Source organism: Centrocercus urophasianus, unplaced genomic scaffold (assembly GCF_019232065.1).
Source record: "Centrocercus urophasianus isolate 14NV4802_14NV808 unplaced genomic scaffold, USGS_Curo_1.0 seq_17, whole genome shotgun sequence".
Taxonomy (NCBI): Eukaryota; Metazoa; Chordata; class Aves; order Galliformes; family Phasianidae; genus Centrocercus; species Centrocercus urophasianus.
Genome location: NW_024884722.1, coordinates 36926 through 63958, shown reverse-complemented (window position 1 = coordinate 63958; position 27033 = coordinate 36926). Strand labels below are relative to the sequence as shown.

Sequence of the window (27033 nt, the reverse complement as noted above, 5' to 3'; positions counted from 1 at the left end):
GTGGGGTCTCCCGAGAGCAGAGCAGAGGGGCAGAATCACCTCCCTCGCCCTGCTGGTCACCCTTCTCTTGATGCAGCCCGGGATACAGTTGGCCTTCACGAGCCAGCGGTGTGCTCTCGCACCCAGTTGAATATTTCATCGAGTTTTACTCGGAGTCAGATGGAATTGGAGGCGGTCCGTTCCGCCGGGAGGAGCCGCGAGCATCCCGGGCGCAGGGTCAGGCGCCGTGCGACCGCCGCGAGCCGCCGGGCTCTGCGGAAGTGAAGCCGCCGCCTTCCTGCCGCCGTCCTGCCGCTGTCTCCCTCCTCGGGCTCGACTGCTGTCGGGCCGCCGGGGTCGCTCCCGTTTGTAACCGAACGCTCCTTCCGCCGCGGGCTCGCCTCGCGGAGCGCTCGCCCGCCTGACCGCCTGTTCTACCGGAGAGTCGCTGGCGGGAGTCCGGCCGTGTGGGCGCGGAGGGGCGGGCCTGGACCGGCCTGGAGCCTGCGTGCGCCGCGCTGCCGGAGCTCTGCGGCGGACACAGGGGGCCGCGAGCGGGTCGGGAAGCCGCGGCCGTGAGCCGCGTCTGGGTGCCGGCGCCGCGGAAGCTGGCCGGGCTGCGGAGGGAGGCGGCGGGCGCGGGGGGGTTGGGTCGTTGCCGCGTGTCGCCGAGCGCGCGGTGCCGCCGGCGCTGCGTTGCGCTGATCGCCGGCGGTCTCCGTCCGGTTCCCCTCCTGTGGTTCGGTCGGGCCCGAAGGAAGTCTCCTTGAAAACGAGCGAGTCGAGCCTTGCGACGATACAGGTACCGCCCCGTGCTGCGGGCATCTGGGCGCTCATCCTAACGGCCCTGTGAAGTTGTCTTGAGGCGCGTAGACTTTATTTTGGGCTGTTTTGGTGGCCGCAGAGCATTACTGTTATATAGAGCCAACGACAGAGTGGAACCGCTCCTGGGGCTTTTGTGAGCAGTAAATGGAGAACTACATTGGCTTCATTCATTGGGAGTTTTGGAGAAACGGAGCCGCTGCTCATCTTTGTCCAGCCTGTTTCTTTGTATGTTGCTTGGCCCTATCATGAAGATTTCTCTGAGCCCAAAGAAAAGACGTAAACCCTCCTGACACACAGATATCCAGGCTTTGGCTTTACTCCTGGTAATAAGCCTGTGTCTGTTGTATGCTATTTCATCACTCAAGATACAACAGGGTCTGAGTGGTTTTTGTTTGTTTGTTTGTTTGTTTTGTATGAGAAGAAATCTAATAGCTCTCTAAAAGGAGTGATAGGGTTATAGGTAAAGAAATCTTGATGACCAAAACTTACGCAGATTTCTTACACAGGAGGCAGTAGGGGTGGCAAAACTGATGCTTCTGGTGCTAGTGCTGTCTACCTGCCGCTTGAGCTCCGCAGCCTCAGGGAGGAACGAGAAGGTGTGCGCACTGGAAGTCTGCAGTGTTACAGATGCTGTGGAGAAGGTGAATGCTATCATAGTCGTGTAAAGCTGGAGATCAGAGGAGTGGTTACGTTTTGTTTTCTTATCGTAGCTGTGTACTGTATTTGGGAGTTGGACACAAACTGCTGTCTTACTGATTTTTGTTTTCTTTTTTTAAATTTCTGTATTAGGATTAGGTATCAGCGTAGCTTTGATAGAAAAGGAATGCCTTAATCTCCGCAGCAACAAAGGAAGAGAAAAACACATCGTTCTGAGGACAGAACAAAAAAGGAGAGGTAGGTAAGGGTAAATGTCTTAAAAACAGGGAACTAAAATGGAATACAGAGCTGAATACTTCATGGAGTCGAGAGGATAAAAATACTATTTTGAGTGGTGCTCTTCCTAGAGAAATGATAGGGCATGAACAAATCTTACTGTTGGTGAATTTCCCCTGTCTTTCTTTGCAAGAGGCTGCAGCCAGCTGGCTTACAGATTACTGTAAGACAGTAGAAGAGGTTCATTCCACAATGGGGGCTTGGATATGGAGGGTTTGAAAAAGTCTGGAACGGTGAAAAAGTGCATTTAAAGCTTCAGTAAGACATACTGGAGGAGCTGTAAGAGGCCTGAAGTGCATGGTACTAAATGTAAATGTTTATCTTTCTCCTGAAATATTGAACAAAACTACTGATTTCAGTTTGCATTTTTCAAGCTTTTCTTTCTATCCTTACATTTCTTTAGCTTCATTTGCTCCTGAACACGAGCATGTGTCCAGGTACTCAATTTGCATCTTATCTCTTAGTGACATCAGTGTTACTGTTTTAGCCATAGCTATTATAAAAATTTTATTCAGTCTCTGTTTTTTTCCCCTGAATGACTTGTAATGCTCGTACACCTTGATTTGATTGTCATAGGAAAACTGGTACAAAACTGAGATATTTTCTATCATCTTTTTATCTTTAATAGCCGATGGAGTTTTACTACTTGGTAAAGGTTTTAGAGGAAATCATTTGATTCAGATTTGATCCAGGCCAGAAAAGAGCGATGATTTCTGGAAGAAGGAAATGCTGGAAAGATGCCAACTCAACCACTGATGATTGTGCTTAAGCTATTTTCTCACGTTGCTTGCTTAGCAATCTTGTTCATAGAATTACAGAATTGCTTAGGTTGGGGGGGACCTTAAAGATCCTCTAGTTCCAATCTGCCATCCATGGCAGGTTTGCCAGCCAGTAGATCAGGCTGCCCAGACTTCCATGCAACCTGGGGAACCACAGGCTGGTGAGTCTCACCTCTGTACTTGGGAAGATCATGGAACAGATCTTCCTGGACGACATGCTTGATTGCATGAGGAATGAGTGTGTGATCCGAGACAGCCAGCACAGCTTTACCAGGGAAAACCTAACCTATCTGGTGGGCTTCTATGATGGAGTGACGGACAAAGGGAAGGTGACCAATGTTACCTGGACTTGAGCAAGGCCTTTGACACTGTCCCCCACCACATCCTTATTTCAAAACTGAAGGGATGTGGATTTGAGGGGACTATTTGCTAGGTAAGGAATTGATTAGAAGGCCTTACATAGAGGATCGTGTTGAATGGCATTATGTCCAGATGGAGGCCAGTGACAAGCAGTGTCCACCAGGGGTCTGTCTTGGGACCAGTGCTCTTTAACATCTTTATCAATTACATGGCTGACAGAATCAAGTGCAGCCTCAGCAAGTTTGCTGATGACACCCAGCTGAGTGTTGTGGTGTGGTTGACACAGTGGAAGGAAGGGATGCCATTCGGAGGGACCTCAGCAGACTTGAGAGAGGTTCAACACAGCAAGGGGCAAGGTTTTGCACTTGGGCGGGAGGAATCCCAAGCATTTATACAGACTGGAAGGAGCAGTCCTTGAGAGTAACCCTGCAGAGAAGGACTTTTCATCCATCCCTGATGGATGAAAAACTTAGCATGAGCCAGCAGTGTGCTCTTGCAGCTTGGAAAGCAAATGGGATCCTGGGCTCCATCAGAAGAAGGGTGGCCAGCAGGGACAGGGAGGTGATTGTCCCCCTCTACTCTGCCCTCATGAGGTCCCATCTGCAGTACTGTGTCCAGGTCTGGAGCCCCCAGTACAAGAAAGACAGGAAGCTGTTGGAGAGGGTCCAGAGGAGCCACAAAGATGATCAGGGGACTGGAGCACCTCCCCTACAAAGGCAAGTTGAGGGAGCTGGGCTTGTTCAGCCTGGAGAAGAGAAGGCTGCGGGGTGACCTCATTGCAGCCTGCAGTACCTAAAGGGAGCCTACAAACAGGAGGGGAAACAACTCCTGGAAAGGGCAGATAACAACAGGACAAGGGGAAATGGTTTGGAGTTGAGGGAGGGCAGATTGAGGTTGGATGTCAGGGGGAAGTTCTTTGCTATGAGTTCTTTGCTACTTTGGGCACAACAACCCCATGCAGCGCTACAGGCTTGGGGAGTGGCTGGATGACTGTGAAGAGGAAAGGGAGCTGGGGGTGTTGGTTGATGCTCGGCTGAACACGAGCCAGCAGTGTGCCCAGGTGGCCAAGAGGGCCAATGGCATCCTGGCCTGCATTAGAAATAGTGTGGCCAGCAGGAGCAGGGAGGTAATTGTCCCCTTGTACTCAGCACTGGTGAGGCTGCACCTCGAGTATTGTGTTCAGTTTTGGGCCCCTCACTACAAGAAAGACATTGAGGCCCTGGAACATGTCCAGAGAAGGGCAACGAAACTGGTGAGGGGTCTGGAGCACAAACCTTATGAGGAGTGGCTGAGGGAGCTGGGATTGTTCAGTGTGGAAAAGAGGAGGCTCAGGGGAGACCTCACTGCACTGTACAACTTCCTGAGGGGAGGCTGTGATGTAAAAGGGTCTGGTGTGGTTCTTGTGCTTTTTTCTCGAAGATGGAATTCTTGAGATTTATCAGGGTATTCACTACCTTTAACTGTCTGAAACCACAGTTTTTGCACTGCTGATGTCTTAGCATGCTTGCTGTACACTAAGGTAAACTACTACTCTTCAAGCTAGAAATGTTGGCTCCTTGATGCTATCAAGCATCCTTGTGGAAGAGCTAAAAGTTTTATGTGGGAAACAAAAGTGCTGATTTAGCTCCTTGTTTCTCTTAATAATTTCTTTCTTATTTCAGCATCTGATGAACCAAACCATCTCCTCAGTAGCTGCAGTGGTTGAGGGGAACCTGTAGCTTTTTATTTGCAAGCATAGATAAGAGGAGTTACGTGTTCTAAGAACTGTAGCTCAATCTAAAATAGGGCTTGTTTTTTGTTACATGTTTAAAAATCAAAAGGAAGAGTTAGCAGCTCTTTTTGCTTGTGTGTTAAGCTACATTGGCTTCTTTAATCACTGTTGTTAGTAATAATCCTAATAAATGGAGTGAAGAGGAGGGGATGCAGAGCGTATGTGCTGTACTGGAAACAAATGCTACCTCTGGCAAAGTGGAAGTCTTCAGATAGTCTTCTACCAAAGTGGTGTCTTTATATCTGCTTTTTGGGGGGAGGGAAGCATCAGTTTGTTTTCCCTTTTGTGGGGACAACAAAATCTTTGATAGATAACTGTAGGCTGGGTCTTCTGTAACTTATTGGGATGTGGAGGGTTTTTTAAGTCTGTCCACCCCTTGAATATTGTTTACCCTTTGTGAGGTTTTCTCCATGGATTTGAAACTTCAGATGAGATTGTTTCCTGATCTTAGGTAGTGAGGCATCTACCATTTAAACACATGAAACTGAACAACCCCCTCCCGCCAACTGGTGTCCTTTAGCAACATGAGAATAAGTGCTGGTGGAATTTGTTTACTGCAGTACAAAGATGAGAATACAGTAGTAAAATAACTATAGAGGGGAAACGCTATAGCCAGCATCTGAGTTTAAGTGGGGAACTATGGTTAATTTTATAATGCGTGCAAAGATGAAAAGCTGTAGTGTTGTTATGGTTTTTACTGAATTCAGCAATGAGTGCTTTGTCTTTAATTCAGAAATGACTGCGAGTGGTGTATATGGCCGGCAAGTGAGCAGCTAAGCCAGCAGCACTCCTGCCCTAGAAGAAAGGTTTGGGATGCAGTGGAGAGAACGAAGGAGACAGAATGCTTAGGGAGATGAAACCACTCTCAAAAGCTGGGCTATGAAGATCCTTTAGTCTCCTGCCTGCATCATAGAATTGCTCAGACAGCAGACGTCTGAGAACGGGGAGAATCCAGGTCAGGGAAAGCTGGTGGAGAGATGGCCGGGCAGCCTGTACTGTGGGTAGGGCTGTCTGGACTAGTCTGGGACTAGACAGAAAACAGTCATTAATGCTGGATTTTGTGCTGCAACGTGGAGTAGAATTACATCATCTGCTGGGACAGCAGGCTGGGAAGGTGTGTGCTTGTCCGGGAGGGAAGGAGTCTGCTGAAGGCGCTGAAGTTGCATCAGCCAGTGGTTGCTCTGTTCTTGCGGTGCTGATGTGGCTTGTGCTGTCAGGGCGTCGGGGATTGGCTGCTGCAGGTCAGCTGGGTCTGCCTCCGCAGCCCTTGCGGGAGCCGTCTCTGCCTCCCGGTTTACCTGCAAGTCGCTGCTTCTCGTAGAAATTTTTGTTACAGTTTCAGCCGGAGGGATCAGGTATGGAAATTCAGGTGGATCTAAGCACTCTGACAAGAAACAGCGCGTGTAGATATCACTGGTGACTCTGCACAAGTGATTTGCCTGCTGTAGTATTTTGCTAACCTGGAATACTGTCTGTGCATGAGTTCTTCTGCTCTTTCATAGCATGCAATGCTCCGCTCCTTACCGTGCCCTTTTCAAGGAGGCTCTAGGTTGGCTTCCTGTGCCTTGCTGCACAAACCTGCTTGTGCTGCTTAACTGATTTATATACAAGATAAAAGGGATCAATACTGAAATTGTGCAGATGTTATCTTTGGAGTACTTCAGATTGGAAATATTTGAACAGGTTTTGCAGATCAAGTGATAGGCTTCTATTCAGTCGTGCACTGCAGTACTTTATAGCTGTACTGTATATACATTATATATATATATATTATGTATAATATATATATTATAGCTGTATAAAGTACTTTATAGTACTTTATAGCTCCTTTTATAGGAGATGGGTTCTTTTGGGGGAAAAAAATATATCTGTTTCATAGGTTGTTGTGAAAGACACCAGTTTAAGGATTTGAGTCCTCCATTCCACTTCAGGTTACGTGGGAAGTTGGCTTAGTTCTTGACATTGATCTGAAACACGTTTTAACATAGTGGGCTACTTAACAGGTCTTTTGAAAACAGTAACTTCATGAAAACTAGCTAATAGCAATGCTTTCTGTGAGATAGCGTAAGGATAACTTTTCTTTGCTTAAAGTTACGATGGAAGAATGGCATTTTTAAAAGACTTTTGGAGACTAGTTTGCAGGAAGTAGGTTCTCTTAGTAATGGCAACAAGATTTTAGGTCGGTGCTAGAGTCTTGTACCTAAATAATGCATTTTGCATTTATTTTTATTGATGTCAGTCTGTCGTCTCTCCCCTCCCCCTAATAAGGCAGAAGTTTGATTTCTTTTTATTTATTTATTTATTTATTTCTCCCCTAATGTCTTTTTTGGTTTGTTACTGCAGAGTAGAACCCTTACAAGTATGAAAATTCTGGAAATAATGGTGGGATGGAAAGTAAATTCTAAATTCCTGATTCAGCGAGAGGACAGAGAATTGTTCTGCAGCATTAGGGATCTGGGGTGGTTCAGTCTGGAAAAGAGGAGGTTCAAGGGAGACTTTATCACTTTCCAAAGCTACCTGAAAAGAAGTTTGTAGTTACAAATGATAGAAAGTGAGGAAACAGCCTCAGGTTGTGCCATGGGAGGTTTAGAGTGAGTACCTGGAAGAATTTTTTGACTGAAAGAATGGTCAGGCATTGGAACTGCTTGCCCAGGGAAGTGGAGGAATCACCATTCCTGGAGGTATTTTAAGGACTGTGTGGATGTGGTGCATGGGGACGTGGCTTAATGGTGGACTTGGTAGTATTAGATGATGGTTGGCTTGATGATCTTAAGGGTCATTTCCAATCTAAATGATTCTATGATTTACAGAGCGCCCTGTGGTCTAGCTGTAGTTTCTGGCAGCAGCATCATTCTTATGTCACACACCTTCTTTTTTTTTTGATTATTTTTTTAAATAAAATCGATATTTTATTTTTTTATGTTCTGTCCTTTGCCAGCCTATTGGACTGCAAGCATCCCCTAGAGATAAAACAAGGAGCATGCAAGGAAGATGATGACTGGTACTGGGTGGCAGGGTGAACTTTGAGGTGGGAGAATCAAATGGTGAGACACACAGATGATGGGAATTTTATCTCCCAAAGGCATACGCCTGAAACACCTAAGTGACAGAGGGCATCTGAAGTCTTCAGGTACTAAGTGTCTGGCTGGTAGCCTTCTCTAGTTACTTTAAATGTCTTTATGCGAAGCAAACTTTGACTACTTGTTCAACTCAATCCAGTCCTGAGTCCTTTTTCTGCCTCATACTTGTGATGATCAGAGCTGCTTTTTCAGATGAAATACAGAACTGGAGGGGCATGATGGATTAATAGACTAATAGATAGTTTAAATGCCATGCTTTGTGATCTTTATCAGCAAAAATAGGAGAATCATTATCTGCAGGTGGGTTATTTGTTCTGTGCAGAGGTATATAACTTGGTAAGGATTGTAATGAAGCATAATAGTGATATACTGATCGAGGGTAATTAAGCAACTTGAGATATTTATAGTGTTAATATACGCATTGGCCAGAACTGCCAGGCATTGTATCTGTCAAGATATATGTAAGAGTTCAGATGTGGTTACTATGAGCTCTCGTTTTCTTCTGTTCAAGGCTCTCACTGCAGCTTTTGTAATGTTATTTGATTGAAAGCAAGTGGAGGAAGCAAAATTTTCTGGAAGGGAAATGAGAGGTGTCATTGTGTAAGCACTACCCAGGAGAACTGGATTTGTATTCATCGCTTTTCTTTCCTTTGTAGTACTGTAGATGCATTACTTCAAGTACACTGGTTATAGGAAATTGCCAATTCCGTATCCCTCATTTGCTGGGTAGTTGCTCCAGTGGCTTTAGGGTTACAAGAGCTTTGAGTGCTTAAAAGTTCAGTCAGGGGAAACTGATGTCCTTACTCATAATCAGTGTTAATATCTTGCTGTTTGGAAGCTCTCAGAAATGTAGTGTGAATTTTGGGCAGTTCTGTGTGGAGCTGGGAGTTGGGCTCGATGTTCCTTGTGGATCCTGTCCAACTTGAGCTATTCTGTAGTTCTGTAGTTCTACATAGGTCATTCGGGAAGTAATACCTCTGTCATGGTTTTATGTTTTTTGTTTTTTTAGTTTTCAGTATTCCGCATCAAAACATCATGTAGTGTACTGGGAATTAAAGTGTTAATGCTCCAATTCCAGGTACCTATCCCCGTACATTACAGAAGTCATGGGATCTGGCCCTTCCGGGTGGGGCAGTCACTTTCTGCCTGGCAGTGGGTGCTGGAGGGTGCTTTCCTAGCCGTTCCAAGCTTTTCAGGTTTGACTTGGTCTCGGGAACTCTCTCTCCTATCTTATTTGATTTATTAGTCTCAATTTCAATTAGATTGTATTATATTGTGTTATCTTGCATTCTGGTACCATAGTTAGTAAAATAAGTTTTCCTCCATAGATTGTTGCTGCTGGTTTTTTCCTCCCTTCATGAAGGAGAGCTTCGTTAGGGAGCATTATCAGTAGTTCAGGTTTCTGTGCTGGAAAACTTGACCTTGGAAGACAAGACATACTGCCAGCATTCTGGGATATTTGTAAACTTTGAGCACTGCTTAGTCTGGGTAGTGCCTTTTTCCTTTTTTTCCCCTCGTCTTGTTAGCTTCAATTCATTAACCCTTTTTTAGCAGGCACCAGTGATGAACCCACTCTTTATTGTGTGGGCGCTGTGTAAAGGATTAAAAGCCATGATGTTACTCGCAACTTACTGGCCAATTATCAACGTCATAATTACTTGTTGTGGAATTGTGTTCGTATATAACCAACTAAGGGCACTGATGGAGACACCTGCATGGTACCTATATGCAATGTGGTATGGTTTGAATTTTGACATTACATCCCAGGGGTCTCTCCTATCTTATTTGATTTATTAGTCTCAATTTCAATTAGATTGTATTATATTGTTATCTTGTGTTCCGGTATCATAGTTAGTAAAATGAGTTTTCCTCCATGGATTGTTGCCACTGTTTTTGTCCGTCCTTCCGTCCTTCTGTCCTTCCGTCTTTCTGTCCTTCCTTCCCATTTTGTGGAGCCGGGGTGGGAAGGAGGGCAGGCACCTACTGCCCCCCTGTCACGGGCGTAGATTGGTCTAGCTAACTCTGTGACAGATTTTTGGTGAAGAATGCGGGCATAGCTGGTTTTTAGCTTTTAGAACAAATCTCTCTCTGCTCTTAAAGAGCTTTGTCAGGGAGCACTATCAGTAGTTCTGGTTTCTGTGCTGGAAAACTTGACCTTGAAAGACTAGGCGTACAGGGGAATTGCACAGGGAAATTGCATTAACTCCGTGACAGTCTCCTATTTATTTCCTTGGAAATTCCAATAGATATGAAGAACGCATAATCACTGTCCAATAGTGTTTTGTAGCTGAGAATTTGCTCTATTTTTCATAGTAGTCACTACCACTAGCTATGCATTTTCACCAGCAGTGAACAAAAGCCTGCATGCTGCGCTCATAAAAATCTATACCTATGGAGGTAACCACTGTTTCATTGCAGTAGTGATGGCATCATTGCTGAAACACACCACCCACTGCCTCCTTGTGCTGACATCCACTGGTTAGTTTCCATAAACATTCAGCGAACTTCAGTGGATGTCAGGGGGTGCAGTTTTTTCTGCATGGAGGGATGCAATGGCACATTTTGCTTCGTAATCAGTTCTGTGTCAGATGCTGTTTTGTCAGAATGCCCATCTGCTGCATAGCAAAAATGTAATGGGATATTGGTGTGAAGGTTCAGCCTGTACTACCATCTGCCTCTGACTTTGTGGGCCAGCAGAATAAAACAGGAGGCGTTACTCTCGAAGCAGACCTCATACATTGGGCTGTGGTTCATAGATAAGTATAGTTGATGTTTTGTTGTAGTTTGTACATTAATCCAACCTGCTTTCAGGTTTTTTCCTCCAAGCTTCTCCATGGACGGAGTTGCAACTTTTCTCTATTGTAGATACATTCACTAAAAGTCTTTCACATTTTTGGCTATTCCAGGGAACTCTGTTTTGTTCTTCATCTTTAATAATAATCTTCTGCCAGCAGGTAAGGAAGAGGAGCCTTCGGTTTCCTAAGTTGTGGTATGAGTGTGAGGAGAGTAGGCTGTTTCTTGCACAGGGAAATTGCATTAAGAGTGTACAAGAAAAAGAAGAGCTCTGTCTGGTTGGGTGGGTTGGGGGAGGAAAGAAACAGATGGAAATCCACTGATATTTAACCAGTTTCCCCACACCCTTCCTTTTAACTTGCAGATATCCTTGACTTGCAGAAGGCATCTCAAAATGTTGTGTCAAGCCGCTCTGAGCCCTCTTGTCCGTTCCCCTGGATGGTGCTTTGTGTTACCGCCACATGCCATCGCAGCCATTTCCCGTTTCTGTATGTATGAGAGAAAGCACACGTCTCTAGTAGTGTTAATCAGTATGCGTCCAGGTGCCTATGCTTTTTTCTTAAAAGGAAAATCCCCTCAATAACATCATTCAAAACTTATGAACTCTGGAGTGAGCTGCAATTGAAGCTGTACTTTTGCTGTTACTTTCTTCCTTAATCTTCTGTGCTGATAATGGGCTGGTTTGCCTTAGGATCCTTTGTAAGCTTTTGATAAACAAGGATTTTGCTAAGGAATATTCCCTTGTTCATTGCTTTAAATGAGATGCAAGCCTTGTGCGTGTTCTGTCTTACCTGAATATAATGCTGTGACTGTCTCTGCTCCTTGCAATGCCTGTTCGTATTGTAGGTAGGTGGCTTGCAGTTCGCATGTTCATCATCCCTCTTCTGTTGCCCCCAGCTTAGCAACATGAGAAAGTATCTGACCTACAGGCTTCATAAAAGCTGTGTTTTCTTTTCTAGCAGTCAAGCTTTCTGCTGTGCTATAGACAGGAAAACTCTTTAGCTGTATCTCATGAGTCAAGGCAAAGGAGAGTGTTTTTAAAGCTAGCACTTGTATTTCCGTTGTGAGTTGGATGGGCTACTTAAGTGTCATTCAGTCTTTTTTTTTTTTTTATTTATTCCCAGAGTCAAGGCTGTAACACATCAGGTATTGCTTTGTATACCTCAGGGATGGTTACTGCTGCTAAAGAATATTCACTTGCACTTTATTTCAGTGTCTTCAAAGCTGGCTTCTTATTCCCTGTCACTGAGAGGTGTGTGTTGTGAGCCTTGGAAAGGGAGAAATGTTACATGACTTAAGGAACTTCGAAGACTGAATTAAACACTTAAAACTGTATTTTTTTTTTCTCTTTCTTTAACCACAGATCTCCCCCACAATACCCACAGTTTAAGGAATGAATCCATCCGTCGTTGGAGCAACATCCCATTTATCACCGTGCCACTCAGCCGTGCACATGGCAAGTCATTTGCACACCGCAGTGAGCTGAAGCACGCAAAGCGGATTGTCGTGAAGCTGGGCAGCGCTGTTGTGACAAGAGGGGATGAGTGTGGCTTAGCTCTTGGGAGGCTGGCATCTATTGTGGAGCAGGTAATTTTGTAACTGAAGTAGAATGGTTGTTCTAACTTCAGATATTTAGTCATTGTTGGATGGCATAGAAAAATGCAGGAAGAGTAGCACAGGCTAGGGATTGCAGTGGCGGAAGCTAGGGATTGCATGCAGTCTTTTACATAGCTCCCAGGTGGTTAGGAAAGTGAACATCTTTAAGTATGGCTGCCTTGCTTTGGACATCTATTGATAAGCAGAACACTTATGTCAGCAAGAATTACTGAGCGTAAGATAGCTGTAATGCCCTGAACTGTCAGGCTAGCCATGATTTTACTGTATCCCAGTTCTTGTTCTCTGTACTTACAGGTGTCAGTGCTGCAGAATCAAGGCCGAGAAATGATGATTGTCACCAGTGGTGCTGTAGCTTTTGGAAAGCAGCGACTGCGTCATGAGATCTTGCTTTCTCAGAGTGTGAGGCAAGCACTTCATTCAGGCCAAAGTCAGCTAAAAGATATGGTGAGTGATTGGCAACAGTCGCACTTTTCTTTGAATGTTGGTTAGAACCTACTTAAGTCACTGCATGAGAGCTGTTCTTTGTTTCTGTAGGCAATTCCAGTCCTGGAAGCCCGAGCCTGTGCAGCAGCCGGCCAGAGTGGACTGATGGCCCTGTATGAAGCCATGTTTACACAGTACAGCATCTGTGCAGCTCAAGTAAGGGATGCATTCTCTCCTAGGCTTACTTGCTACTTCACTCAGTGATGGAGTTGTTCTTGGCAGTTGTTGGTCGTAGTCAGCATGTGTTTTGTGAGGCCAAAGTTATGTTTGTCTAATGTGATTTTCTTTTATTGACGAGGTTACTTACTTGGTTGACCAAGTGAAGCCAGTTTTGGATTTCAGCAAAGGTTTTGATATTTTTCTCAAAGTATTTTTCTGGACAAAATGTCTAACATGCTGCTAAGCAAATATGTAATACATATACAGTGGGTTAAATTGACTCACGTGTAGGATTTAAAGAATTATAGTAAATGGAATTACATCAGGCTGGTGGCCAGTCTCCTGTGATGTTCCACAGGGCTTCATTTCCGGGCCAGTTCTCTTCAGTGCTGCTGGGAATGGCCTGGATGCAGGACTTAAATGCATATGAAGTAAATTTGCAGATGACACTGAGTTAGGAAGGGATAGAGAGGCCTTGCAGAGAAATATTAACAAAGTAGAGGTCTGGGCCATCACATCTTCATGAAATCTAACACAAGCTAAGGTTAAATTCTGCACCTGGGACCAGGTCTCCAACTGCATTAGCTATGCATTTTCACCGGCAGTGATCAAGAACCCATGTGCTGTGCATGTAAATATTTGCACCAGTGGAGGTGACAGCTGTGCATAGTCACCCAAAGAAGCTTGTCTTTCATATCGGTGTCAACACTGCTGAAACACACCACCTGCTGCCCACTGTGCTAACATCCACTGTTTGGTCTCCATAAATATTAGGCAGGTGTCAGTGAATGTTGATAGAGGCCATTTTTTTCTGCATGGAGGAATTCAATTCCATATCTTTTGCTTCATATGTACTTCTGTGTTGGATGACATTTTGTCAGACTGCCCTTCTGCTACCATCTGTTGCACAGCAACAGAATTTAATGAATATTAATGGAAAAGTTCAGCCTCTACTACCATCTCGCCAACATCTGTCTCTGGTTTTGTGGTCGACAGAACAAAATAAGAGGCATTACTTCTGGAGCAGCCCCTATGTGTTTTGGTTTTGTCACAAAAAATGATGGGTTAAGTATATATAAAGTCTGTCTTCTCCTTTCAGATTTTAGTCACCAATCTGGATTTCCATGATGAACAGAAGCGTCGGAACTTAAATGGAACGCTACATGAGCTTTTAAGAATGAATATTGTCCCAATAATTAACACTAATGATGCTGTTGTTCCACCTCCAGAACCGAACAGTGATCTACAGGGGGTAAATGTGGGTAAAGTATTGCAGGGGGTGGATCTTTTTTTTTGTAGATGGGAGAGTTTACTAACACTGTAATCATAAATGTCAGGAGCCTGAAGCAGAGAAACATACAAAATTAGTAATGTGGACAAAGGGAGCAGAGAACTGTGCCGAGCTGTCTGTTTCTGACATGATAAAACTGTGGGATGGAAGCAGGGCAAATGCTATCTGCTCTGCTAAAAGTGAGCATGCCCTATTTGGTTTTCACAGAATAGCTGAGGCTGGAATTGACTTCTGCAGATCATCTTATTGAGCACCTGTGCTTAAAGAATGATCTGTTAGTACTTCTTGCACTTTCATTGGGTGTCATTGTGGAGTGTCCTGATCTAACTGCCTGTCACCTTGGTGCTGCTTTACTGCATTCCAGAAGGCTACTTACTTTCATGCAAAAAATCAGCTTCTAAGAGTTTTCACTGGGTGTGAACAAAGCAGCTAATAAGGACTTGGTAGTGCTGAAGTGGCTTAGGTTTGTATGTTGTAGCCAAATATTTCCTAGTTCTTCCCATTGTTCAGTATACTTGTTCCATGTCTGTTCATTGCAGGTGATTAGTGTGAAGGATAATGACAGTTTGGCAGCACGTCTGGCTGTCGAAATGAAGGCTGATCTCCTTATTGTTCTTTCAGATGTAGCAGGTTTGTAAACAGTAATGTAAGGAAATTGTTCAAGTCTGTCAAAAATGTCCACTAGACAGAAAACTATGCCTTCTGCTCCTGTTCTTCTGACATCCAGTAGGTCTACTGCAACCACCCAGATGGAGCTCCAGTCAGTTCATATAACCACCCAGCATTTAGTGTGAAGGGTGTGATGGGAGTAGTCTTTCAAATGAAAGGTGATAGCAAGCGTACCTGCGGGAGGTGTGCCTAGCTAAATGAACTGCTCTGCCTGGTAGCTCAGCTTCAGGGATAACTGGAGAGACAGAAGCATCTGGGAGTTTGAGAAGGTGCACCCTCTCTGGTGCACAAATGATAACTTAAAACACAGAATCACAGAGACACCAAGGTTGGAAAAGACCTACAGGATCATCCAGTCCAACCGTCCACCTGTCACCAATAGTTCTCTCTAAACCATACCCCTCAAGACAAAATCCAAACAGCCACTACTCAGTTAGATCTGGTATCTCATCTGCATCAGCAAGCATTAAAAGTAGCAACTTGAGCGATGCTGAGGAGTGAAAGCGAGCTACTACATGGAGCCATGAGGAGCAGTTGCTTGCTCACTTGAAAGCCTCCAGAGGAGGGCAGCAAAGCTGATAGAAGGATTGTAAGGCATGTTGTGTAAAGAGAGGCTGAGGATGCTTCGTTTGCCTGGTTTGGAGAAAAGGAGGCTAAGAGGTGACCTTATTGCTCTCTACAGCTTCCTGATCATGAGAAATGGGGAAGGGGGTATTGATCTCCTGATTTACCAATGATAGAACATGTGAGAAAGACATAGAGCTGCACCGCACCAGGTTCAGATTTGGTAGCTGGAAAAATTTCTTTACTGTTATGGTGGTTAAGCACTGGAACAGAATTCCTAGAGAGGTGGTTGATGCTTCTCTAAAGATATCATCTGAGGATAATGATATTTAATAAGCTTAAACTTTTGGTCCTGAGGTGGTTAGGCAGTCGTACTCTGATCTTTCTAGGTCCCTTCCAATTGAGCTTTCAAATTTGTTAAAATAGTCAAACCAACTTGTGTTCAGGTTTTTCTGATCTCTTCAGTTCCTATGTTTTACAACTAGACTGTCCTGTAGCTGTTTAATTGTGTGCTTATGTTTGTAAGCCCTGATATTGAACGTAAAAAAAAAAGCTGTAAATTTCCCTCTAGCTTTCTCTCTAACCTCATCGAAATATCTGTGTTTCATATCTTGTACACTACAGTTTGGCATGGGTGTTAATCTGTTTCCCCTTATTAGCTACAATTTTGGTAAAACTACATGTCTTGATTCTATATGTTATGTTTCATGCTTTAATTCCCACAAAGAGGAGAGATCAGAGGAAGTTTTTAATCCTGTTAAGTGGAATACAGCTTTTCAGTTTCGAGGATATATTTCAAGGTGTTTTTTTTTTTTTTTCTTTTTTTCTTTTTAAATATTTGCTTCAGGACTCTTCAACAGCCCTCCAGGATCTGATGATGCGAAGCTCATTGACATATTCTACCCAGGAGATCAACAGTCTGTGACATTTGGAACCAAATCTCGAGTGGGAGTGGGAGGCATGGAAGCCAAGGTAGAAACTTGGAATGTTTTCTTATTGGGAGGGAAAGGAAGATGTGAAAAGGGATGTAGATAATACAAGACTGGAACGAGTGGCTGGTAGACCAGATAATTTCAGTGCCATTCAGAGGAGCCTTGTCAGGCTGTAGTTAGGGGCAGACAGGAACCTTTTGAAATGCAGCGAAAGGAAATGCCAAGCCCTTTGCCCAGGGAGGAGTGACTCTATGACCAGTAGTGGCGGCTGGATGGATGTGTGAAAACAGTCAGAGTTAACAATAGAGTTAAGTCCAGCTGTTAGCCAGTCACAAGCAGTGTTCTCAGGGCTCAGTACTGGAGCAAGTTTTGTTCATACTTTTATGAACAATTTTGATGAGGGGTGTGAGTGCACCCTCAGAAAGTTGGCAGATCTCACCAAGGTGGGTGGGAGTGTTCATCTGCTTAAGGATTGAAAGGCTCTGCAGAGGGATTCGGACAGACTACGTCAGTGGGCTACGTCCAATTGTATGGCATGCAACAAGGCTAAGTGGCAGGAACTACATTTGGGTCGTAACAACTCCATGCACTACTACAGGCTTGTGGAACAGTGGCTGTAAAGTTGTCTATCAGGAAAAGGCCCTGAGGGTGCTAGTCAGCAGTGAGCTGACCTTGAGGCGGCAGTGTGGCTGGCCCTTGCTGTCAGTGTGCCAAGAAGGCCAGTAGCCTTCCCCTCTTCTCAGAAGTAACAGGGCCAGCAGGACTAGGGCAGTTAATTGGCACTCAGTATCTGGCACTGGCGAGACCTCACCTGGAGTGCTGCCTTCAGACCTGAGTCCTTCACTACAAAAAAGATACTGTGTTGCTGGGTGTACTTTAGAGAAGAGTAACAAAGCTGGTGAAGAGTTTAGGAAAAAAAAGACTTGGGAGGGGAGAGTCCTGGAGTTGCTCAATCTGACAAAACATGAGAGCGCACTATGCCCTTCGAGCCAGCAGCATCCAGGGTTCCAGGACAAGGAGAAATGGTTTTAAGTTGAGCAGAGATTGAGGTTGGATGTCAGGGGGAAATTCTTTACAGAGAGAGTGGTGAGGTGCTGGAGCAGCTGCCAAAGAGGTTGTGGTTGCCTCGTCCCTGAAGGTGTTCAAGGACCAGGTTGGATGGGGCCCTGGGCAGCCTGGGCTGCTATGAAATGTGGAGGTTGGTGGCCCTGCCTGTGGGGGGGGCATTGGAGATCCATGATCCTTGAGGTCCCTCCCAACCCAGGCCATTCTGTGATTCTGTGGTTGCATTAGGAAAACATAACCAGCAGGTCAAGGGAGGTGATCATTCTTCCCTACCCAGCACTAGTCTGGAGATCTGTGTCCTGTTCTGGGTGCCCCATTGCAAGACGGACATGACATACTACAGTGAATCCACAGGAGAGCCAGGAATGCAATTAAAGAGTTGGAGTATGATGAAGAGAGGCTGAGAAAGCTACAACTAACTACTTACATGAGTAGGAGAATGCTTGGGATATATTACTGGTGTGTATAAATACCTGAAGGAAAGGTGTAGAGAAGACAAAGTCCAACTTTTCTCAGTGATATCCAGGGAACAAACAAGAGGCAATGGTCTCTGACTGAAATAAAATAAATGCAACTTAAATGTAAGAACTTCTGTAGTGGAGTGGAACAGGTTGCCCAGAGAGCTTGTGGACTCTTTGTGCTTTGAGATGTTCAAGACCTGGCAGGACAGTGTCCTCAGCAACATACTCTAGTTGACTCTGCTTTGGGCAAGGGCTTGGAGTGTGTGATTTCCAGGGATCCTTTCGAGCCTTAGCTGTTCTGTGAGTACCCTCGAATGGCTGGACTTTTCTGAAACCCACGTGAATTGAAAAGAGCAACTCACACAATACATTTAATGAGTTTGTAAAATGTGATATTGGAACAATATAAAGTTGATGATTTAAATTAAGAGTCAGCCCTCACTGCTTTCTTACACAATGATCCAGAGACTTGGGATCCCTATCACTTGAATCTCATAGGCTACTTCTGCTGCCTTTATGTGTTTCTCTGCATGACCTCTGCTTCTGAAAGATATTTGGTGAAGACTGAGCAACTTCAGTTCTGGAGTGGAAAAGTTAAAGGAGGTAGTGTCAATGATTTATAGTGCTGTGCAGGGTCAGACACCTTCAGTGTCCAGTGCTGTGAGTGGATAAACATTGACATATTGTGGGATTTAAGAGAATGTTGCTAGAGGGAGTTGCTGGTTCCCCAGAGGACCATGTTGCCATCCAGAGGGACCTTGGTAGGCTGAAGAGTTGGTCTTACAGGAATCCCATGAAGATCAACAAGTGCAGAGTCCTGCACCTGGAAGGGAATAAACTCTGGCACCAATATGCTGAGGGCCACCCAGCTTGAAAGCAACTCTGCAGAAAAGGACAGAGTAGTCCTGCTAGAATGTGAATCAGCAGTGTGCTCTTCCCACTAAGAACACTCATATTGTTCACAGCAGCATTAAGCAAAGGTCCAGAGAGGTGATCCTTCCCCCCTCTACTTTGCACTGGTGAGGTTGTACCTGCAATAGTAGGTCTCAGAACAAGAGAGAGCTGGATATACTGTGAAGAGGCCAATGGAAGGGCACCAAGATGGTCAAGGAATAGGAGCTCCCCTACTGTGAGGAGAAACAGAGAGCTGGGACTGTTCAGGCTCAGGACAGATATGAAGCATGTGTATAAATACCTGAAGGGAGGGTGCATAGAGGATGCAGCCATGCTCTTTTCAGAGGTGCTCAAGGGCAGGGCAAGAGGCAGTGGGCACAAACTGGAGCACAGGAGATTCCATCTGATCATGAGGAAGCACTTCTGTACTGTTGGTGATGGAGCACTGACAGAGGTCGTCCAGAGAGGTCGCAGACTCTCCCCCTTGGTGATTTTCAGTGAAGCCACCAGGACATGGCCCTGGGCCCCTGCTCTAGGTGTCTCTGATGGAATGTGAGATTGGACCAGAGCTCCCTTCCAGCCTCGATCATTCTGTTATTCTTTCTAATGTTTCTCATGATGCTGAGTTGTGAACTGCTTTAGTATTTATAGGTGCAGATTTCCTGAGATGACTTTTAGAAAGCTGTCTGTAAACAGAGAAATGGATTTTGACAAAGCACAGAAAGGCCGAAGTCAAGATGTTTGCCAGTTCTCTTATGTCTCCTTTTTGACTAATCTGATAGAGCAGACTTCGTATCAAGCTTAGACCGGAAAACAATAGAAGGAGGAGATATTTGAGTGTTTTATTTGGGAATTACTGGGTGTATAGAGGTCAATTAGAAGTGAATTTCCATTCAGTTGATGTATGAAATAGTTTAAACAGTGCTAGGAATTGGTGAGAAAGCTGACAAGGTGAGGCAATACTTCTTCTCTAAAAGCAGCGATCTGTTAAAGATATTTGGTATCTTTAAGCTTGAGTCACATAAATGGGAATCCAAATGCTACTGTTTGAACAAGAATGTGTTGGAATTGAGAATCAGTTGATATTTTTGGAAAACTGAAGTGTCAACAATGGTATAAACGTGGTAGTTCGAATATTGATTATTAGCATGAAATTTGGGCAAAAGTGGAGCAATTGATGGTCTTGTGGTAGTGAAAAGCTTGATATGACAGGCATCCTACAGATGGTGTCTTCTAGTGGATATGGGTTGCAGTATAAAAGTGTGGGAACATATAGGAAAGTGTAGAAGTGACAAAGCAGCATTGTCACTAGAAACTTTTGTGGTGATATACATTACATGAAATTAAATACCACAGTGGAATGATGTTGTCAGTACCTTAGTCAGAAAAAGTAATGAAGGAGACCATAGGCAGTTCACCTTTAGTGGGTAACATCTGGAGTTTGTTTCTGTGGTTTTGTCTATTTACTTGAATTAGAAAAGGTTTCTTGTGATGCTCTGAACAATGATTTAAGTAAGTGGAAAAAGGGAAATCTTAGGACATAGTGATTTCAAAGGACTCTTACAGATAAGCTTCCTTGCTGATGTTCAGAAAGGGAACTCATCTTGCCTTCCATGTTAAGCAATGTCTGAAGAAATACCGCTGCTAAATTTTATGGAGATCTTATTAACCATGATGTTTGCTTCTGCTTACTTCATGTGACAGCACACATATTCTGGTAGTATCACTGATTTCAATTCTCATCTGCCTGCGTCCCTTGGGTTTGGTTTTGAACTTGATTCTAGCCTTGTTCCTTTCATGCATTGCATAGTACAGTGTGGGTCTGACCATTGAAGTTAACTGGTAGTTAAGTTACAGCATAGAACCCATCTCCAAAACTACAAAAGTAAAAAGAATGCCAAAAAAAAAAAAAGAAAAAAAAAGAAAAAAAGAAAAACAAAAAGCTACACACAAAAACCCCCATATAATTGAAAAATGAATAAATGCAGTCTTCAAATAGAGCCTACTGAAAGAACAAACAAGTGTACTCCCAAGGGAAAAAAGGAAGCAGCAAATAAATTTTTAAAAAAAAGGTCTAAAAGCATTAGCAGGAGGTGTTGTAAACAGTTTTTAAAAATGTGTGGAAACCCAAAGAACTCTTCGGAGTACTTAATCTTTTTCACCAAAAGGTCTTAAACAGTGAGGGTACTTCTGCATCTTACACAGATTTGTAAGGGGTGGGTAGCCAGTCGAAGTTCCAACGGAGTAATTCAGAAAGGTAAGGACACTGAATAATATTTTAATGATACATGGTAGGCTAGGACTTGTACAAGTAATATTGTGCGGGCACTCAAAGTGGATTAATTACTGATGGCTAGCCAGTGTTAGGAAATTAGCAACACAGTTTTTCAAAAAAGAAAATTGTGTTTTTTCAAACAGTAAGAAGAATTTGCAACATAAGAGAATGTTGAAGAGGAGCATTTGGGCAAAGTGCCCCTGTAGAAATCTTAAAAAGGGCAGACTGTTAGGGAAATGTGAAGTATGTTTCTGAAGCAGCATCTGTTTAAGGAAGGGAAGTAGAAATCAAAATGCATGATCTAACATAACATTAGGTTGCAGAAATTCCTGAAATGTGTTGAATGTTCTGAAAGCATAAAGGCCTAACGTAGAGATCAAAGTGGAACTGTGTCCTACGAGGAGCAACTGAAGGAACTGGGGCTGTTCAGTCATGGGAAAAGAAGGCTGAGGGGAGATCTTATTGCTTTCTTCCAATAGCTGAAAGGTGCTTACAGCGAGTGCGGGGTTGGTCTCTTCTGGCTGTGACTGGTGACAGGATGAGGGGAAATGGCCTCAAGTTGCACCAGGGTAAGTTTAGGTTGGATATCAGGAAAAACTACAGAAAGGGTTGTTAAGCAGGGGTGGTGACTCACTGGAATAGGATCTTCAGTGGGTCACCACCCCTGCATATGTTTAGAAACTATTTGGATATGCTGCTCAGGGATGTGATTTAGCAGAGGGTTGTTAGAGTTAGGGTAGGATGGTTAGGTTGTGATTGGACTTGATGATCTTTAAGGTCTTTTCCAACCTGAGCAATTCTGTGATTCTGTAAGAATTCTTGTTGAGAATGGGGATTCAAATAACACGTGAATTTTCTGGAACTGGCTCTATCCTGTAGGTGAAAGCAGCTCTGTGGGCCCTCCAAGGAGGCACTTCTGTAGTGATTGCAAATGGAACTCACCCAAAGATCTCTGGTCACGTCATCACAGATATTGTGGACGGGAAAAAAGTTGGAACTTTTTTTTCAGAGGTAAAGCCTGCAGGTGAGTATAGAATTAAAGAGATTTCCTGAAAGCTTAGAGTTAAAATTTAGCTAGGTCTGTACAACAAATAGGAAAGCACGTTCTGATTGACAAATGGTTGTTGAAAGATATTTTCTGAGGTTGGAATAGAAAATCCTTTGCTAAGATTCCCTCTAGCTGCTAACTTGATGCATCAGACGTGTGTTTAAAGAACTGAGTAGAATTGTCTTTTTACGCTGTAGAGGCTATCCTCTGTGGTTGAATATTTTGGTGTGAAAGAAAGCATACTATAAAATGTGCTGCTGAACTAAAATAATGTCTAGTTATACTTTTTATCACAAATTCATTTTACTGCTTTCTGCCTTCTGGTATTATAGGTTGGGAATGTTTTATAGCCTCTCTGTTGCTCTGGCATTGTAACAGTGGCTGTAGAAAGAGCAAATATCCATGATCTTAGCAGAGTAGAACAAGTATGGAGTGGTACTTGTGACTTGCGCTGTAAGACAAGTGTGTACAATAATGCTCGATGGATTTCTTGTATAAATTTGTCAAATCACCTTTAGAACCTATGTAAATCCTTAGTATTCATGAGACTAAGTCACAGCAAGCAAGAGCGTTAACTAAATACTCTGTAAACTCTAGAGATAGTAGTATATGAAGAACTGCCTCCTTTATTTTGTGTATGTCTGTGGATAGGAGAGCTGTTCAAATCTGCTTGCTGCTAGCTTCTGGTACCCTTGCTTTCTGTACGGAGAACATGGGTGGTCAACTTTGATCAACTTCTACAATGTGAGACGGCATCTTTTTGCTTGACAAACTTTTTGCCTTAGTCATTTTGTATATAAGTTATTCCAAAAGTATGGTCATCCTCTCATCTCATCTGAAAACGTTTTTGTTCTGCTGTGGCCTTTTTGAAGTGCGCAAAAATTAAAATTTCTGGGAGCAGCCAAGACGTAAATGGACTTTCAACGTACAAGATGCAGGACTAACTTTGAGTTTTGGTTAGATTAATGATGCTTCTGTTGTCTACCTTAGGTCTTGTCTAAAAGCCTAAACATTTAAGTTACTGTTCAATGCTCCTGAGCACTGGTGGGATGTTAGCCTGTGCTCAGGTACTCTCATAATGAAAGTGTTTCATGATGTTCAGGAGACCGTGGAGGGGAGCTTCCTATGTTTCAGTCTGTGCCTATTGCCTCTTGTCTGTTCCTTGGACACCACTGAGAAAAGTCTGGCTCTGTTTTCTATATGCTCTTCCTTCAGGTTTTTATAGACACTGACATCCATCCCCCAGCTCCAAGGCTCCTCTTCTCCTAGCAGAACAGCCCCAGCCCCTAGCTCACAGGAGAGATGCTTCAGTCCTTTGATCATCTTGGTAGCCTTACATCGGTCTCTTTTCAGTATGTACAAGTCACTTTTGTGCTGGGGATCCTGGAAATGGACCCAGGGCTGCAGGTGCTGTTTCACCAATGCTCAGTCAAGAAAAAAAATCTCTGCTCTTGAACAACTGACAGTACTTTACCTAATGCCACCCAGGATACCACTAACTTTCTTGGTGGTAAGGACACAATGCTGACTCATGTTCTCGGTGTCCACCAGAACACCAAGCTTCGTTATTGAAAAGATGCTTTCTAGAAAAAACTGTGGTATTGACACTTTTCACTTAGCCATACTACAATAAATTTGTATCAACCGTAAAGAATATCATCATGTTACCTCTGTTTCTGTTTCAAGTCTTGTTCTATGCCATTTCATTTTGATATGGATTCTCTGAGTTCCTACCAGGGGAAAAAAAAACTTTCTTCTGTGGGAACCATTCCAAAATAGACTTGATATTAGGAAGAAATCCTTTACTGTGAGGATGGTGAGACACTGGAATAGGTTGCCCAGAAAGGTGGTATATGCCCCCTTCTTGAAAGCATTCAAGGAAAGGCTGGATGGGACATTGAGCAACCTGGTCTGGAGGGAATTGTCCCTACCTATCTAGCAAAGGAGTTAGCAATAGATGATCTTAAGGGTCACTTCTAACCCAAACCATTCTATGATTCTATGAAAACATACACAGAGAGACAAAGGGAAAGAAGCTTTTCTGCAAGGTAATACTCAGATTGGTTTGGGTTTCCATTATTGTTTCTACATTCCCCTGCTGTTTTGCAACACTTTCTGTTTTCTTTAGATACTTTAAATGTTTCTGTGTTTTCAGTAGCACCCTGTACCTTGAGAGTTATCCATCTTGGTGTTCTTTTACTCTTTGTCGTTGGAGAGGGTCCAGAGGAGGGCCATGAAAATGGTCAGAAGGCTGGAGCACCTTCCTTATGAAGATGGATGAGGGAGCTGGGCTTGTTCAGCCTGGAGAAGAAAAGGCTGTAAGGAGACTTCACTGCAGCCTTCTAGTATTTAAAGGGGGATTATAAGCAGGAGTGGAATAAACTTTTCACAAAGGTAGATAGTGATAGGACAAGGGGGAATGGTTTTAAGCTCAAGGAGGGAAGGTTTAGATTGGATGTCAGGTGAACATTCTTCACAGAGACAGTGGTGAGGTGCTGGAACAGGCTGCCTCGAGAGGCTGTGGATGACCCATTCCTGGAGGTGTTCAAGACCAGGTTGAGTAGAGGCCTGGGCAACCTGATATAGTATGAGGTCTGGAGGTTGGTGGCCCTGGCTGTGGCAGGGGGTTGGAACTTGATGATCCTTGGGGTCTCATCCAACCCAAGCCATCCTATGATTTTTATGTCTTTTTGATACAAGCTTTTCCACTCTGACATGAATTGTCTTACTGAATCTCTGTGATGCCCTTAAAAGGGATATGCTTGGAATTGTGGCAGTGTTTTTCATCTGATAGGTATAAAATGGATATATCCTGTTTTGACATGCAGTAAATGTCTTTGATATATTTGTTACAAAAGTACTTGTTTTCCTGCTTTGAGTAAAGAGATGAAAGATATAAGGGCTGGTGTTCATTTCCACACATCTGTAACTTTGTCCATGTGTGATATGGGCTTTTATTGTTGCATTTTTGTTTTGTTACCATGACACAGGCCCTACAGTAGAGCAGCAAGGTGAAATGTCTCGAGCTGGTGGCAGGACCCTGGCAGCACTGCAGCCTGAGCAGGTGAGAGAATACGGCTTCACTTGCTAAGCTTGTGAATGTGTGGCAAGTTTAAAAAACAGATTTTTAACACGAACAGGCTTCCTGGGACAAGAACCTGTTATTTGTGTGCTAGATCCTTTGTTTGGATGTTTAAATAGATGCAGCGAGCCCATGGATAGTATACCTGAGAATTATGATGTAGTAAGTGTTTGCATGTAGGGTTTATAAACATTGCCATAACATATACCATGTAAAAATTGATTTTTCAGAGCTTCTGAAGAGTTAACAGGAATAATTTGGCCTATTCACTCCTGTGTGTGTAGCGTATGCAAGTGAGAAGTTTGAAACAATCGGTTACTGCCAATTACTGCTTTACAACTGACTGGGTAAAATGTCATCTGTTGCAAAGACCACAAAGTGGTCTGAAAACTTTGTGGGTTTAGTAAGATGATTGCACCAGAACAAAAAAAAAAAAACACCAAAAAACAACGAACAAACAAAAAAGCCAAAGTGAAGGTCTCTTCAGCCTTATTTTTCAATGTAATGCAATCTGGAAAAATCAGCTGGCCTCAAGTATTCAGGGAGTTAAGACAGTGAAAAGGTACAGTCAGTAGAAAGGAAATGGTGAGCTAGGTATCAAATAGAATGGATTTCGTATAAGAATGCAGTTCAGAAACATTTGTCTTTCAGAGAGCAGAGATTATTTATCGTCTTGCTGATTTACTAACCGATCAAAGAGAAGAAATTCTCTTGGCAAACAAGAAGGACTTAGAAGAAGCAGAAAATAAAGGTAATACTACAATTTGTTCCGTCATATTCCTGTTGTCATGAAACTGAGTCTCAAAGGAAATGGGCAGAACTAGAGATATTTGTCACCTGAGATTGGGAATTATTGGTATCACAGATTAGTGAGACCAGGACTTGGAGAGTTTGTCAATGTAAACAGCAGCAGCTTCCACAATTACGTAAAACAGATGTATTCATCACAGAAGTTGGTGAGACTTTGCAAAGCACCAGGAAGAGCTCTGTAATAAAATAAAATAAATAAATGATAGTGCTCTCTTCTGCCAAAGCAGGCTCGCTTCAGAAGTTAAATATGGCAAATATCTTTCCTGTTACTGTAATGCAAAAAGTGTCTATTTCCTGGGCTGGTTGTCATAATGTTTGGCTCCTATGGGGATTGTTGCCATCCATGTACTTAAATTGATACCCTCCAAGTACAACCATTGTATGGTAACTGTTGAGTCATGGCCTGAAGCACTGATTGAGCACTTGTGGAAAGGACTTGTCAGCCCTGGGAGCACAGCTGAAGGCAGTTCAGCTGTGTGTCTGGAAGGGGTGAATCCTGGCTGTACCTCTCTTACACTTCAGTTGAGGGCTGACTGCCACTGGGAAGGAGCTCTGGTTAGAGATTCCTCTCTTGTGGAGTTTTCCCTGTGAGCCTAGATATTCAGAGACAGATGAGTACTTTTCCTTCTCCTTTGTGACACTTGTTCATTCAGTTTAGTCCCTTTGCGACTACAACCTGTATCTCCCTTCCGCTGTGTTGACCTTTCTGGTTGTAACAACCATATTCTGGAAATGTATGAAATTGATACATCGCAAATTGTACTATTCAGTAAAAAATACATGGCAACAATTGTATTACTGCCCAAATTACATTGAGGAAAAATTTCTGGGTAAACTTACTGTCTGAATGTATTCAGACTAGAAAGCTTATGCGGTTCTTGCCCAGCCTGAAATGTGCACTTGTCTGTCGCTAAAATAGAAGGATGAAATTATTGCCCAGGCTTTCCAGAACTACTGCAAGGGTATAAACTTGTAAGAAATTTAACTACAGCATTATATAATGGTATTTGAAATTGGAAAAACCTTGTCTTTGTGGATGTGGATGTTGCTTCATATGCATATTAGTTGCACTATATTAGATTTAATTATGGTGGTTGGGAAAACATTCTCACACTGTAGTGATTTTGTAATGACTGCGAGACTTAATGTATTGCATTAAGCTT

The 27033-nt window shown here is 43.5% G+C and overlaps 1 protein-coding gene across 7 annotated transcripts in view; it reads left to right on the top strand.

Moving 5' to 3' along the window:
• Nucleotides 1-649: 649 nt before the first annotated feature.
• The window catches only part of ALDH18A1 (aldehyde dehydrogenase 18 family member A1), a 35223-nt gene continuing 8839 nt past the window's right edge, over nt 650-27033 (top strand). For 2 of the 7 annotated variants that reach the window (XR_006168732.1, XM_042818282.1), the window contains exons 1-12: nt 650-1445; nt 1594-1698; nt 10885-11008; nt 11884-12107; nt 12432-12581; nt 12672-12776; nt 13879-14037; nt 14610-14700; nt 16151-16275; nt 21810-21954; nt 24969-25042; nt 25712-25811. Coding sequence is in view for 6 of the 7 variants with exons in the window: in XM_042818282.1 (XP_042674216.1) it covers nt 10915-11008; nt 11884-12107; nt 12432-12581; nt 12672-12776; nt 13879-14037; nt 14610-14700; nt 16151-16275; nt 21810-21954; nt 24969-25042; nt 25712-25811 (1267 nt within the window). In the remaining variant the exon portion in view is untranslated. Of the gene's footprint in view, nt 1446-1593; nt 1699-5912; nt 6003-10884; nt 11009-11668; nt 11773-11883; nt 12108-12431; nt 12582-12671; nt 12777-13878; nt 14038-14609; nt 14701-16150; nt 16276-21809; nt 21955-24968; nt 25043-25711; nt 25812-27033 lie in introns of those variants that run through there. The other 5 variants (XM_042818284.1, XM_042818283.1, XM_042818286.1 and 2 more) reach the window with 5 other exon arrangements.